Genomic DNA, 16,538 nt, shown 5'->3' with positions numbered 1-16,538 from the left:
AAGTGACCTTTTCCTGGAGTTGCAAATTACCCTGTTCTACATATAAACAATAAAAACAAAAAGCAATCTGCCTCCAAAAAGTCAAGAACTGAAAACAACAGACACAAGCTTTCATCTTTGAACTCTCTGGGAACAAACCACGCATTAGCTGTACAGATTTGTTCACGGGTCTGTCATCAGATCTCAAAGTGCTCCTAGATTTTACAGTACAATAGGGACAGATATACACAAAATCAACTCCAGCAGCTTCATCAACTCCCGTGCGAGGTCTATGCACAGTGGCCTGCAGATGGACAAGAATCTTCATGTGTACACGTCCACCTTGCACAAAGTTCCTTAAAAAGATTTAATTGTCAATGATTCCCCAGGTTTTGATCAGGATGAATGCAATTCATTTATAGGATGAGAGGTGATGGCCTCAAGTTGCTTCAGTGGAGGCTCAGGTTGGATATTAGGAACAATTTCTTCTCCCCAAGAGTGGGGAGGCAGTGGAACAGGCTGCCCAGGGAGGTGGTGGGGTCACCATCCCTGGAGGTGTTTATGGAGATGTGGCCCTTGGGGACATGGTCAGTGGGCATGGTGGGGGTGGGTTGGGATTGGGTGACCTTAGATGACCTTAGTGGTCTTTTCCAGTGATTCTATGTGAAATCCTATGATTTCACACTAAGCTAAGAGGGGTAATGAGAGCATTGCAGTTTTTACTCACAGCACTGGGTAGGTTCAAATAGGACATGGTGGACTTGCACCGATGCAGGCAGACAGTTGTAACTCACATTTCCAACCAGACCCAGACTGGTTGGTTTCAACACCTGTAGCTGCTCATATGTGAGACACCCAGGCTCAGGATGAGACCTCCTGCCCTGCTTCTCCAGCTGCACTTTGGTTCTGCTCAGAGGAGAGAGAAGCTCAACTTCTTATTACTATTCCACTGACAGGAGGAGGGCCATGAAGCTGTTATAATCTATTCTCTCAGATTAACTTCCCTTGGCAAACTGATTATTAAAAAAAAAAAAAAGTGAAGAGAAAATTGAGATGATGCTATTTTCTTTTCTTTAAAGGTTTTATTTATACGAAACAAAGTTAACTGTACATTTTACACAAGGGCAATATTCATGACACTTTACCAAAATAGCACTTCTGCTCAGATTTACAATAGGTGATGTCTGGTGTAAGCTAAGGCGTCGTGTCTCAGCAGAGGGTGAGAGGGTGTGTTTTTCATAGCACAGAAGGGAAGAGAATGATTTTAAGATATACGTAGAGGCCCACTGCCAGTGTCTTGTACTGCACTGTTCGCAAATAGTTGCTTTGTTCACCTCAGGAAGTCACGTTCATCGGGCAATGAAAATGAAATCGGGAAACAATGAGAAGGAAAACATAATCAACAAACTCAATGTAGGCTCCTACAACAGGATATGCTTCTGCACAGGTCTGTGCAAAGGTTTTTGCATCGCTGCATAACATTTTGTATTGGTTTGTCTGATTATTCGATTCCAAAAGATGCGTGATGCCTGAAGGCAAATGCTTCATGTGTTTTATCATCAAATTAAAACATGTGAGTTTTTTCTTGATGAAGAAATAGATAGAGGTTCGGTTGGTTTTCTGCTGAAGAGGTAGATCTAAGTGAGTATTTTCATTGCCTCTTTATTGAAGGACACCTCAGGAAACCTCAAGAGCAAGGCTGGTGGCAGCAGCTTAGCAATGCAGTGCTCCAGCTTGGTGAGATTGCCCTGCAGAGGCAATGCTTCAGTAATGTGGTCCAAGTGTTGTACTTCTTGGCACAGTTGAATCTTGAGTTAGTTCAATTTTAAACAGATGGCAGACAATGGACTTTACAGAAAAATGTGTGTAGAAATAATTATAGATAATGAGTAAGAAAGATCTGGCTCAATGGGATTCTGTTATAATAGAATTTAAGGTTCAGTAAAACTATTCTTGATAATCAGTACGAACAGAGCCTTAAGGGCTTTGCAGCCTGTTTTAAAAAGAGGATCAGAGTGCAGGGCTCCCTCCCACCTTCATTAATCTTTCAAGATAAACCATAAAACATTATCAGTTTCCAAGCCTTATTCATTAATCTTCAAGTCTTTCTTAAAACCTGAAAAATTATTACATCTTGAGGGATGGAGTTCATCTGAGGCAATCCCCTTGGGCTCCATCTATACTCAGTTTATAATCCTCCAGTCAGGAGCACATTTCTTCTTGTCCATAAGAAAAGATAAATCACACCCTACTCTGAAAGGAGCCCAGAGCAAGAGCTCCTCATCACATATCTGCATTGGAGACATCCATATTCCAGACAGATGAAATCAGGGCAGTAACACAGCAGCTCCCTTCCTCCCCAGAGGAACACTTCCAGAAAGGAGTTTTTTTGGTACACCTAGTTCCAAAAATCTTCCATTGTTTTTCATCTCTTCACTATTTTCTGTCCAAATGCATTCTGAGAAATCTTATTTTATGATCTTGCTGCCCTCTTGGACTGTTTGCTCCATTGAGCACATGGGGACTGTAGCTGATAGGAAAATTCAAGAAAAAAGGTGTTTAATACAAGCGGGTGGCCTGCCTGACTCCATGCTCCAAGCCGTGCCAAACTGGGATCTTTGAATGTTTGGGATCCAGAAAATGGAGCTCTTAAAGGTCAGATGAGGTGTGCATCGTAAAGGCAGCCGTGAGTCCACCTGCAGCTGGCTGTGCAAACATGCAGTGAAATGTAGGGAGTTGGCAAAGGTCACATAGTGTGCCCATGGGGAATTGGGAATGGACTCAGATCTGATGCTCTCCATGATGCCAAGGCTGAAAGGGAGATATTCATCTCACCAAGTTCACAGAAGGAAGTTTGCCTATCTGACCTAAAACAAACAAATTACATTATACTGCATCACATAAAATGAAAACAACCGTAGCTCTGAGATGTTTTACCATGTGTAGACAGTTTGATGTGTGCAGGAAGCAAAGCAGGGCCTGATGCTTACTCACAGACTATCTCATGTTTTCTAGTAGCATGCACAGGTTGGTTTCCCAATCTAGCTCACGTGCCCTACTGCCCTGAAATTTGTATCTGCAGAGGCAGCTGAGTACCTTCCAGCTACGTGGAGCAGAACATTGAATTTCTGATGGAAATTGATTTTGGAAATCAATAGCAAGTGGTTCATTTGGGCTCAGAGAGGCTTGCATACTGAGCAGTAAGAGAGTGCAATGATAAAATCAGGAATCAAAAATCTGTTATGAAACTCCTATGATAACTGCACTCCCGAGAGATAAAAATAATTCTAGAAACACTGTTTCTCTGCAACTTGTCCATTAGCAATTAATATTTTCCAAAGCATTTTTTCCAATCTTCAGTACAGGAACTCGTTCCAATTTTGGTAAATTTTTGCCAAAATACGTCACTTAAAAAATTCATTTCAAAATACAAACTGCTGTTTTGGTACCTCGTGGTACATCTCCACTGTACACCATGTTCTCACACGCACTTTATTTAATCATGAATAACAGTATATATCACAGACAAGTGCCCTTTACATTTTCAATCTAACATCACTTCTGTTTTCTTGCAATGATGAAGCAGCAAATCACGGAACTTATCGGCCACTTTGGTGTAAATGAAGCCTGGTAAGTAAACTCTAGCCCGTATGGTTACCAGTAGGTTCAGTCTTAGATTTGGACTTAGTAATATATGGTAATGAAGTGAATATTTATTTCTTGGATGATGTTTCATCCTGGCACTGGAGTGTCACAGGTAAAGAACGAGGCAGTACAGGAAGGTAAAACAGGGACAGAAATAGCAGCTCGGCTTCTTTCATCAGATTTTTGGGAACAATTGCAGGATACAGAGTTGATCCAGAAAGGGACGTCGAGGGGACATTGACAACTCCACTGCTTTACCCGTAACCATCACTTGACATTGGAGACTCTCAGTCTACACATTGAAACTGTACATTAAAGGCATCAACAAAGAATTTATCTAAGTGTTGTTTGCATTATAAGCAAAATATCCAAAGCATGAGGCGAACAAGGTGACACTCTTCCAGCCTGCACACAGCCATGTCATTCTTCCTCACCATAAGTGGCACAGGACTCCTGTCTTATTTCCTGTATTGGTGGGAATAGGAATGTGCTAATTCTGTCATTTCCTTTTTTTTTTCTGTGCAAATAAAGTGCAGGTCAGGTCAGTCACAAGATTGGTTCTGTGCCATTCCAGTCAATAACAGCTCCTTGCCACCTAGAAATAAAAGCAACCATTTTACATCTGTGAGTTTATCGGGTTGCTGGAAAGGTCAGCTCACCATTCTCAACCACCCAACCACTCCTACAGAGTGTAGGATGGACTCACTTAGGGTAACTTATCACATCCTCTGCAATGAAAAGGAAGCAAAATGAAGTATTTGCGCTCCTAATTTTCAGGTCCCACATTTGGAGATCATTTTCCTTATGCTTCACACAGTCTCCTCCAGGCAATAGAGTTCTCAGCAGCAGCTGATTCAGAACAGAAGCATTGGCTCTGCAAAGACTATGGGCAATCTCCAAGGTGGGTAAGAGAATTACCCGTATGTAACCCAAATGAGACCAAATAACTTCATTTAGCAGCTATCCTTGCTCTTGTCCTTGGCTCCTTTGAAATATTCACTGGCTCACCCTAAAGATAATCTTTGGCTTTTTCTATGGGGAGGCTTTGTTTTTTCTCTGTCTTACCCCTTCTCCAGAATAACATTAAAGATATATATAGAAAAAAAAAATGTGTATATGCATAAAATTTTCTGTCTTCTGAACCTCTGGCTGTGTATTGGCCACTATTGCTCAGCTGCCCACTCCAGGAACATCAAACCTGCATTTGTTGCCAGTTGGTTCCCCAGTGACCTCACCAGGCTGAAATGGGTCAACTCTCCCTACCACCAGAGTCATTCATCAGGTGCATGGCATCCTTGTCCATGGCATTTTTCAAATTCATGGTCCAGATTTTCTAAGAATGGAACTACTGTCAAATACATAGATCTGGTGGGGACAATGCTGACTTGCCAGACTGCAAGCCACATTCTGCCTGTCATGGAGGAAAGGATATGTCAGCACAAATATAACAGCCCATCCTTTAGCTGAGCAAGTCAGTTACGTGTAAAACAAATGCAAAATCTGAATCCCTGCAGTATTCAGTGCAGGGTCTCAAGGGAAGTGACCACCTGCGGGACTTTTTTCAACCATCCCCAATGAAAGCACAAGTAAACAAGTGTGGAAAATTGGGGCTGTGAATTTGTTTCCTTCCTTTTTTGATTTTGCCAAGAAAATTAAAAGAAAAATATTGCAGGATGGATGTCCTCCTCCCAGGGTTTAATAGGAATACATAGGAGTGATGCCTCATGCATTAAGCTAATGGCAGAATGTGTCCTTGCTGGGAATAGCTGACCTAGTCTAGCATTAGTCAGGGCAGAGAGATGCCTCTTCCAGAGGTTCACTTTTCCCCAGAAAAAAAAAAACAAACGCAAATGGGAAGAACAGTTGCCACCTTCTGATCCTATTGGATAGTTCTGGGAACACCATCAGCTCTTCCTTTATCTCTGCATATAAATTCTACCTCTCCGAGGTGATTACAGCATCAAGAGGGATCTACAGAGGCCACAGGATGCAAATTTAATCTGCTCTGAGGTTACTCAGTGAAAATATTAATGCTCTGACACCATTTTTAAGTTTCTGGCTTAAATTATGGCTAGTCACTATGCAGTGCAGAACTGGCCTTTTTTAAACAGGCTTTCAATAAAGACCTTAACCAGCACAGCATATTCTGAAGCAGGACTCTGTGTAACTTTCCCTACAAGTCTTATCTCCTCTATTTATTTTCCAGCTGTTTTTCTTGAGCTGTCTGTAGAATGAAAAGCAATTTGCCAATTTGCCCATGCAGAGACAGCTTTGAAACTTTCCCACCGATTGGATCTGCACAAGAAAAGGTGTCAGATAGTGAGGAACCTCTTTCACAGGTGCTGAACTGGTCATTTCTTAATGAAAAAAACACGATCCAAAAAATTCAGAGCTCTCATTTCTCCAGTTGACTCACCACAGTGTAACCTAAATGGAACTCATGTGGAATTATAATTTATCAGATTAGCAATATGAAAACAACACTGGTCTCTCTCATCTGGTTTGACTACGACCTCATTTGAGGGTCATGGAAGTTAAATGGATCTGTTTCACTGAACCTTGGAAGAACTGGTTTGAGCCCTGAGCAATGCTCCCTCTGGAATAACTTTCAGAGAATATCTCTTGCATTGATCATCTGGCACTGATAATTTAGGATTAAGTGCCCACCCTTTCTTCTCTTCTTACCTATCATATTTCTACCAGATGTCTCACTTTGAAGGAACACAGATCAGGGATGTGCCACACCATTCCAGAACCACAAAGGAAAGCTGAGTGTTGTGGGCTAACAAAATAAAAAACTAGATTCAGATTATAATATCAGATCAAAGTTTTCTTCCCCTTGGGCAGAGCTACCAGATGTTACCTGGAGGTGTACAAGGCCAGCTTGGATGGGCCCCTGGGCTGCTGTGAAATGTGGAGGTTGGTGGCCCTGCATTGGTGGGGGGTTGGAGATTCGTGATCCTTGAGATCCCTTCCAAGTCAAGTCATTCTGTGGTTCTATGATTCTATTACCACCAGCCCAGAGAGATGCTGAGGATGATGACTGTGAAATGAGAGTATTCTTCAAGGGAGAATGGAATCAGACATCTGCATGGCATCTCCCAGAAACCCCACCCAGGGTTGCCCATTCCAGACACCTGTCGATACAAACCTGACTACTTCCATGGATGTCTTAGGCTGAAAACCCCAATAGAAGTAGCACAACAGTGACTCTTCAGCTGGGAGTCTGCAGGTTAAATCGATCCCAGCTGAGGACTATTTGACTATTTATCCTAGTTATGCAAAGGGTTACCTGCTTTAAACTCAAGCCCTCCTTTTCTGACATTTTGCAAAACAGGAAATAAAAGCATAAGCCTCCTCCTGCAGAAGCAAAACAACTCCTCTGATAATAATAATGAAAAAACTGAAAATTAAGACTATCTATTACAGATGCAGATCTTTCCATTGGGAGATGGTAAGAGAACAAACAGCAGACAGATGGCCAGCATAGGACTCAACACCCTGCAGGATGCTGATGTTCAGGTATGGGGCAACCCACTGATAAGACTTCCTATGGACTGAAACAGCACTAAGTCATGCAAAAGAAAAGAAAAACCCTTAATCAAAATTTGGAAACAGTGGTTGATATCAGTTCTATTCAGCTACACTATTAAATTGTCCACACTGAGAAACTACTCTACCTTTTTTGATGATAAAGGTCTGATAATGAACTTTATTGCTGTAAATGATAGGTCAAAAGGAGTAGCAGCCCTGTTTACTTGTTTGCTTTCTTGTTTGTTTGTTTGGCTTGCTTCAATAACAATTATTTTATTGGTGTTTTCCACAGTTGTATGATAGTAAACATTTATTTTTGTATCTCTCAATTTGTTAAACATTCATTAGTTTGTTTTGTTTTGACTTTTCTCCATATACTGTTTCAGAGTTGGAGAAAAATTTCTTCAAGCAAAAAGGAATAACATGGCATGAAGGACCTTTAGCAGCAAGGCCATGCTTGAATAAATATGTTCAAAGCAATTGGAGAATACAGAAAACAAGGAGAGAGACTGATCAGGAATGGTACAAACAAAATTAATTGACACTGGAATTTGGTGGTAATTTACTTCCACAATAGATTAAAGGAATTTAGAATAAACAAACATCATCATTACCAAAGCTTTGTGTAACTTTGATGCAACGCCAAGAATTGAAGACATTTTAAGAGTGACTTTAAATAGTTGCATGCAGTATTCACCCCACATTGTGGATTTCTGAGGCTAAGGATTATCTATCTTTGTTTGCAGTCATGCTTATGTTTCCCTTGAACAGTGGAATCCGTACAATCTATATGTGCAGGGAGCCTGAACCAATGGTGCTGTCACGCTGAAGGATGCCTCATTTGTTTTCTGTAACTCCATAAAGCCAGCCCTGCAGGAACACGGTGGTTGGCAGCCACTGTCCTTATTTGTTTTGCCTTTTTTTTTTTTTTTTCCTTAGCAGAAAAAAAAAACGTGGCAGAGAAAGGAGGGAAATGACAAGGGAAATCTGAATCTGCAAGGCTGTTACGGGCTTTGACAATGAGGCTTTTAATTCTCGCTCCAGAGATACTCAGATAGCAGCTTTCAAAGTCCCATTGAAGGAGTGATATAAAGCTGATACTTTCAGCCAGGGAAAGTTCCTGATTTTGCTTCTTCCATAACTCAGTAAATTGAAAATGTTCTTGTTAACTTCAGCACAATTTGGATAAATTATTTAAAAGTCCATCATTTAATATCATATTTGCCTGGAGAAGTCAGTGCTTCCATGGACAGTTTGAGAGAACTAAGACCACTTAGATCTTTAGGTATTGAAGGTGGTACCCAAGTGCTTCTGTGCTTTGATATTTTTCAGAAAAGACTGATGAAGATGGAAGAGAATTTCTTCTTTTCTCATTATACCTCTACAGTAGGAACCAATGACTTTTGGGAATCCACCTTTTGATCTTTTCAAATCGAGTTGAGCTCTCAAATCATGGCTCAGTCAGCTTCTGGTGACATAATGACAGTTCCTCTAAGAGTGAAACGAATGCCTTGGACAATTTGATGTATAATGGAGAGTGATCTTTTCTAACTCTTAAGCAGTAATTTTGCAAGAGTAACTGCCACAACATTAACTTTTTAGCCACACTCAAGCTTTACATATATTATTTACATAATTCTGTAAAAATATTTGCATGTTAAATGCCATTTTCACTTACTTTGTCCTAATGCAGTGCTCAAGTGGAGGAGTAAGATCATTTTCTTTATCTTCAGTGCACATCTGAGTCGTGTCTAAAAACACATATCAGACATAATTAGAGGCTGAGGTATATATCTATTAATTTCTACACCATAGTGGTTTCTAGGATCTCTACCCATGGATGTGACAGCCTAGACAAGAATCCCTACTACTCACACTGCAAACCTCATAGCATTTCAACTCCTGGTCTGTTGCCTATTCATGTGGTGGCTGGGCTGAAAGGAGGTGACTACATGTAAGCTTGCTGTTGGGAACAATCCCTAAGTTTGGCCCAGTGTTAGCTGATCTATCTAGAATCTTGCCCAGAATTGTACTGACTGCTTAGCAGTAAGGATAACTGTGGGACAACGTTTGGACCATGACCTGATCCAGGCTACCTGATCAATACAGAGATGGTCCCAAGGAAAACTAGAAGGTGAAAGGATATGCTGGAGGGCTATTGTGAGGATTCTATTTTGCAGTCAATGAATTGATTATTAAGAAAACAGTTTAATCACACACTGAGGACAGTAATGGTCCTACACGTGAATAACAAATCCCAAGTCCAGCCCAAAGTAAATTAAGATTCCTTCACCCCTGAGAGGAAAACTGTCCCTTTACTGTGGAAAGAGCGCACAGGTGGGAGAAGACAGTGTCGTGTGAGATGGAAGAGAGCTACCAGAGTCTCTGAGCATTCCTTTGGGATGGAGAGGCAATTGCATTGTTCCGGGGAAAACAGAGAGGTCAGTGTCTCAGAGCCTGGATCTGTCAACAGTGAAAGTAGTTGCTGAATTTCCCAGGGAGAAAACATCCTGCAGCCAGCTTGGATGTCAGTCTGCTCAGCTGTTTCCTGTTTTGGAGTAAAACATCTTAAACTGCTGTACACTGGAGCTGGTTTTTGGCAGTTTTCTTTCAGCCCACGGGAATGTTGTGAACAACTGATGGTACCAAGCCAGGGTGCAGGATATGGAGCTGACGCAGTGAGACTGATGGAGACAGGATGGGAGGCAAATGCTCCTAAATTCACTACTGCCCGTCTCAGCTATATCTGACTTCCTCCTGTCAGTACAAATACCTGCAGAATGCTCTGAATGACTGCAGGGGCAAAGTATCAGAAAACAGTCAAAATTTAAAATTACATAAAGTAGTGGCAGTTTTATCCTGGAACCTCAGGAACTGAAGGGATACACTGGACTCTTTCAAGATTCAGTGGGCCTCTCTCATCCTAATATTGAAGAGTTTATAAGAGTTTGTTACAGGTCTCCAATAGCACATCACAGAATCACAGGGTTGGAAGGGACCTCAAGGATCACGAAGCTCCAACCCCCACCAATGCAGGACCACCAACCTCCACATCTCACAGCAGCCCAGGCTGCCCAGGGCCCCATCCAACCTGGCCTTGAACACCTCCAGGGATGGACGGGGATCCACAGCCTCTCTGGGCAGCTGTTCCAGCACCTCCCCACTCTCATAGGAAAGAACACATCTTTCTCTCAGGTATTCAAAACATTTAGATGTTTTACTAAGGGGCATGGCTTAGTGGGGAAATATTGGTGGTAGGTGGGTGGTTGGACAGGGTGATCTCAGAGGTTTTTTCAACCGTGGTGATTCTATGATCCTATGAATAGTGTTTGTACACTCCAGGAATTCCTGATACTGACATTTAGGATCTTAGGATCCCTTACTAAGAAGCAGCATTTGCTTTCCTAATCATAAAATCAGCAGAGAATAGGCATCCAGCACAGCTGCCTTTCACAGTCATTGCCAACTTGCAAAGCTTTGTCAGTTATAGACTTGAATTCTTCCAACTAGATTTCGAACTGATGTTTTTCACAGAAAGGAATACGAAAGTATCACTAGAAGTATACCTTACCAAATCAGGCTGAGAGCATTTAGCTAAGTTATTTAACTAATGACTGCATTAAAGTGTTTCACATAACTCATTTGGAGCAAAGAGCCTCCATATTACACTTTTTCCCATCTTGGAGTCACCAAGAGCAAGAAGGACGTGAGTATGACCTCTTCTATTTACACTTATACCTAAGCTGAAGAGGATGAAAAACTGAGCGTCAGATGAGTTACAAACTTGTTATTCAAGAGATATGTGAGGACAGGTTCAGGAGAGTGGAACTGGAACAGACAAGACATAATGCTCATTATTTAAATGGCCACCTTAGGAAGTGATGTTTTATTAATTGCTTTCCCAGAAGACTTTTGCACGTTGGAACAATCTCATCTTAACTTTGGAGACAATATATTGTGAATGTTGACATAGATAGGTATTAATGGGATATATTAGAAAACAGCAGTATTTCTCCAAGCAGAACAAGAAGCTCTTTCATACAAGTGCTCTGTGTGGCCTGTAATAACTATCTCACTGAGTCCCTAAACAACTGACAAAAGCACATGAGCAATTAATTTAGATCCACTGGCTTGTTTTCTCTCTATGACTATCAGAAAATTCTACCAAATGGAAAGAACTGATGAACCTTTATTTAGGATTAAGTGTTGAACTCACTAGTAGCTACAGCCTGCTTTTAGGAAGGAACTTCATATTTCTTGTCAATATTTTGGCAAGGGGTAATCAGTATGAGAAGCAGTGTGAAGTCTTAATCCCATATAATATTGATGGTGATTTAATGCAAAACAGTAATTGCTGTTAACCCAAAAATTAATTCTGCTCCTACTTTCTGACTTTTATGCAATTCTTGCCCAGTATAATTTCTTCAGGATTTTCTAAATGTCATCTTGATTGTAATCTTCATAACTATATGTAAGATCTATATTTCGAGGAATTCCCTTTATTGCTAGCGAGAAGCAAACAACCTCCCAAACGTAGATCTGTGAGATGTGGCTATGCAACATCCAGGACTTTATGCTGTATCTCTGCATAATGCTGCCTTATCATCACAGCTTGTTGATATTTCCATGATGGAAATACCAGTCATACTTGCCATCGTGGTATTTCTACCTGGTACTGCATGCATAGCTTAGATTTATGTTCAGTGTCACCTTTAAGAAGTAAAACAATCCCAGTTTTTCTCCAGACCAAGTGCAGGACTACTGCACTGCCAGAGCTACAAAAGCCTTTCCCTGGAATGATGAAACTATTTGCAGTTTACAGCCTTCTGCAGAATGTCACAGATAACAAAAGAAGAGGCTGGATCCATGGAAGGGGCTATGGCTACAACAAAAAGACATCTATCTCTCAGTGCAAGTCTCATCTTTGAGGAGAAATAAACAATTCTGCCTCTGAACACTTTCTTTTCCAGGGGTCTCAGAGTGTTGGGTACATTTGGATTTTGGAGATGTCTCTGATTTATCAAAGAGAAAAAAAAGGATGCCTGTTTGGGCCATATGATGCACAATGCAGCAGAATACAATGAATGTGTCACAATCTCCCATTCCTTTCCAGAATCCTCTGTATCACTTAGAAAGAATCCCTCTACCTGAAGGAGAAATCCTCTGCTTATGGTCATGAGCACGGAGCAATTCTCTTGAACCATCTGAAAACAGCAAGCCTAGGGGCACATCCACAGACCAAAACCACTGAAGAGATGACTTTTTTTATACGGACAACATATAGCAGCCAAATAAATCACGGAAAACATTTGGCCTAAAAAGGCTGAATAAAAAAGTATGAGCCTATGAAAATAGTGAGATTTTTGGTAATCGTTATTGTTTTGATGATAACATGTTAACATTTACAATATGTTGCCTCCAAGTGAAGATATAGGGGTTTTCTTGTACAATCTGTTTTCATAAATCTTCCTGTATGGGACAGACTGTGTGGGAACCATTTTGCAGCAACGTGCTGTGGAGGTTGAGAAATTTGCAGAAATAACATATAATGCAATGGCTACAATTGGAAGTCATTAATTAAAATAAAAGAAAGACTACAGCATTCACTACCAAACCTCAGTGTTAAGGGCCTCCAGAGCCACCATCATACCAACTGCTTTGCCACAGAGCCTTAGTTACAACATGCAGCCCTCGTGTGTAACTCATTCCATCCAAGAATCAGAATGTCAATGCAAACAAGGGACACCAGAGCTCTTTTTAAGAGAGGACTTCAGCAGAGTGTCTCCTTCAGATAAAGATGGAGTTTGATTAGATTGTATAAATGCAGCAATGGATGGAAAGCACAGGATAAGGAGACTATCATAAGCAAATATGAATTTAGTGCTCAAGAATATCTTAATATGGAAATGAATAGGAGCATTCTCAGCATCAGAATACTGCTTGTCCAACTGTCTTCCAGATCAAAAAGCACAACTTCTGTAAAAGCAACCCCATAATTTGACATGGTTTCCTGAAAGAATGTGTTTAACAAGTCAGATCTTTCACATTCTCATATTTCTAAGCATGCTCACAAGCAGGCCTGTCCTTGCCAGCAGGTTATAGCCATCTTCTGAAGCAGCTGGATTTGGAAGCAAGGATTTAATCCTTGCTCACCTGCTCTGCTCACACTACTGAGTGTGCAGTGCTGAGGAACAGGAGGTTTGCACTTTCTGCCTGCAGAAAACACATGGGAACAGCTGGAGGAAAATGCCCTTCCAAGGGCTTGTCCTCATGACTGCCTTGAGAAATCTACTTTCAAATGAAACATCAAGACTAATTCTGGAAATTAGAAAACAGGCTCACAAATGCTCTCGTAATGCCTGATACCATCATCAATTTGTTAACTTTTCTTGCAATTTTGGATGCTTCTTTTTGATGTCACCACCACAAGGGGTGAGATGCAGAGTCACTGCATTATACGTACCAACTGTTAATCGTATTTCTTCTTCTTGGTTGGCCAAGCCATCGTAATAATAGAGATCAAACCTCCTCTCGGTTTTCCAGTCGCCTTGTAAATCCTTTTCCAGACAAAAAAGCACACTGAAATGGCTTTCACTGCATACCAACCAAATTGGGTATTTAGGAGTCTTCAGGTAACAACCGACCTAAAAGAAAGATTCAGAAGATTACAGACCAGGAAAGAGCTGGTAAGTCGTTTAGAGGTTCAAAGCAAGTATCTGGTCTTGATTATAGGTGACAAAATCCAGCCGTAGTACCCTTACAGCAAACAAGATCACATCCCAAATGATCAGAACAAGAAGAAACTCTGCCCTCTGAAATAGCTGTAAAACTCGTTTCTATCACTTCTCATGGGATTTATGTTTTAAGGCAGACATACATATATATGCTTATATACCTACGGGGATGCATCTATTGCTCTGAAACATGGCGGATGCTGATATAAAAAGAGTCATGGAGATTCCTGCCTCCCCTGAAGTCAGTCAGTAAAATGTAGTATTTTTTTCACTTGACACTACTGTGTTCTGAGATAGCTACCACTCTCCTCTTGCATGCCGCTGTCTTAATCCATGACAGAATCACTGCCATGCTGGTTATCGTGTATAACCATCTTTATTCTACCTGAAGTTTTGTATTTTATCTCCTAAACAGACGTGGCACTGTTGGGATGATGTAGATCTGCAACTCAAGGGATGGCAGCCAAGCATCCAAGCGTATATGCAGGAAAATACAGCATCAGTTTCTGCCTCTGTAATACAGGTCATACAGTACACTGCTAAAGAGCAGAAGCCAATAAATATGCACTTGTAATGAAAAGCCTAAATAGTATTCTAAGGCATGAGAAACATATCCTTCTTATTATTCAGATTTAGAACTCAAATCTGAAGTGTTACAAAATTATCTTCCCAAATGACAATTTCTTCTGATGTCGGATAACAGCTTACTCACTACTTAAGTAACTCCTGCCTGATTCATTGCTCTGTCAGTATCTATTTAAAACAGGCTTTTATACAACAGTTTTGTTTTTTAATTCTTGGCTTACATGTACTGCATTTTTTTACAAGCTTACAAAAACACTCATAACACGAGTTATCAAGAAGGGAAATACACAGATGCAACAAAAGACGGCAAATTAGAGGGCAATGGATGAAAAGACTCAGTTGCACAAACATCCACATTCTAGTATCCTGATAAATCAAAGCCAAAAGGGAACAGTCACTCTTCTCTTTAAAAAAACAAAAAGTTTTCTTCCCATATATGTCTGCTAAAGTAACTTGTAAGCTTCATCAAACAACATTTGACAAAAAAGGATTAGAGAGACACAGAACTGTTTCCAAGCAGACATCCACCCCAACTCTTACATGAACAATCCTACTGAAGTCAGGACAAGTTGTTCAGATGAGTAAGGTCTTGCAGGAACACTTTTCAAATATGCATAGTTTGCAATCACAATGCTAGCAGAAGGAGGCAAGGCCCTCAACTTGAGGGCAACAATGAGAACATCAAAATGCTGCATGTCAAATCTCATTTCCCATAAGAAATGAGAAGCGTCCATTTCAGTTACATCACTTCTACTAATTCAGAATCAGATGCCGCTTTTAACATCACACTGTGTTACCAGGAGTGGTCAATGCCTCCTGATGTGCTTCTCCCCCACACTTCTAGCCACTTTATTTTACTGTCATCAGCTTCTAGGGGCCTCTGGCTCTCCAGGTAAGTCAGGCTATTTCTACTCTAGTAGAGAAAACAAGTACAGGTTTTGTTCACAGCCTTAAGTCCAAGTGGCACAGAATGGTTTGTGTCCATATGGCTATAAGCAGCATCCCTATCCTACAGCATTCCTCAAGCTACATGTGTATTTTTTTTGTCGGTTGTCTTATAATTTGAAGAACAGAAGAAGCTTCTTGTAGTATCATAATGCGTTACAAAATAATAATGCATTACTATTCAATATTTATTTTCAAGCTTGCTCATTAATCTTTGCCAAGGCAAAAAAAATTAAGAGGGGGAATGTGTAAGATGTCTTTCTGTGCTGCATGTTTCCAATTCCTAAGGAGACTTCACTGAACAGTAATCATATTTCTTACAAATCCTGTAAGAATGCTCATAAATTTCAGAGACACAATCCTCATCTTTGGAAAATGTCAACCTTTCTAAAGCAAGCACTTTCAGAAGGCTCATTTTCAACACTATGGGTGGTCTTTTTCCACATATGACTTCAGTGTGTATTTGCACAATGGTGAAATGAAATCAGACAAATATTTACTACAGGAGAACTATTCCTATGTAACTGCCAACATGAGTGCGTGGTACTGCACCATTCAGACATTATTTCCTCACTGAGCAAGGCTTTTGCCATATGTATACCAAATGGAACAAACAAACAACCTATCGTTTGTTCTGACAACTCTTTTCCCCCAGTTGCCATGGCCTCTGCTGGTTTGAATTAACATTAAACAATGTTCCAACAGTGTTCGGACAGAGAAGTTAATGATGTAAAAGCAGACACCCTTATAACAGTGCTTGGGTGATCGAGGACACAGTAGACTCAGATGACCCATTCCACCACCATTAATAGAACAGCAGAACCATATTACTACTATATCTCCATTTACACTTGTATTATTGCTACATGCTATTATGTTTGCATGTTATTAAGGGGCGTTGTCAATTTATTTTCATTAAATATCTACTTAATTTTAATTTTAGATTAAGACATAAAATTAATGTTCACAGCTTCTGATATTCAGACTATGCACAATTTAAAGGCTATGCCAGGTCAGGCAGAGATTGAAGCGTTTTTTTAGCCAGATATTTATTAGCAGTAGTAAGAAAAAAATACAGATACATGGGAGTCATAGATATTTTCCATAGCTTTGAAT

At 40.5% G+C, this 16,538-nt stretch overlaps 1 protein-coding gene across 3 annotated transcripts in view; it reads right to left on the bottom strand.

The window, feature by feature from the left end:
• Positions 1–1,041: 1,041 nt before the first annotated feature.
• Positions 1,042–16,538, bottom strand: part of MINDY4 (MINDY lysine 48 deubiquitinase 4) — a 67,485-nt gene continuing 51,988 nt past the window's right edge. The window contains exons 16-19 of one of the 3 annotated variants that reach the window (XM_085226828.1): positions 13,622–13,802; positions 8,837–8,909; positions 6,310–6,406; positions 1,042–4,219 (exon numbers count right to left, since the gene is read on the bottom strand). In XM_085226828.1, the coding sequence (XP_085082954.1) occupies positions 6,313–6,406; positions 8,837–8,909; positions 13,622–13,802 (348 nt within the window). In that variant the 3' untranslated portion in view covers positions 1,042–4,219; positions 6,310–6,312. The remainder of the gene's footprint in view (positions 4,220–6,309; positions 6,407–8,836; positions 8,910–13,621; positions 13,803–16,538) is intronic. The other 2 variants (XM_010712224.4, XM_085226827.1) reach the window with 2 other exon arrangements.

Source organism: Meleagris gallopavo, chromosome 6 (assembly GCF_905368555.1).
Source record: "Meleagris gallopavo chromosome 6, MGAL_WU_HG_1.1, whole genome shotgun sequence".
In the NCBI taxonomy this organism is placed as follows: domain Eukaryota; kingdom Metazoa; phylum Chordata; class Aves; order Galliformes; family Phasianidae; genus Meleagris; species Meleagris gallopavo.
This window is presented reverse-complemented; position numbering and strand designations above follow the sequence as displayed.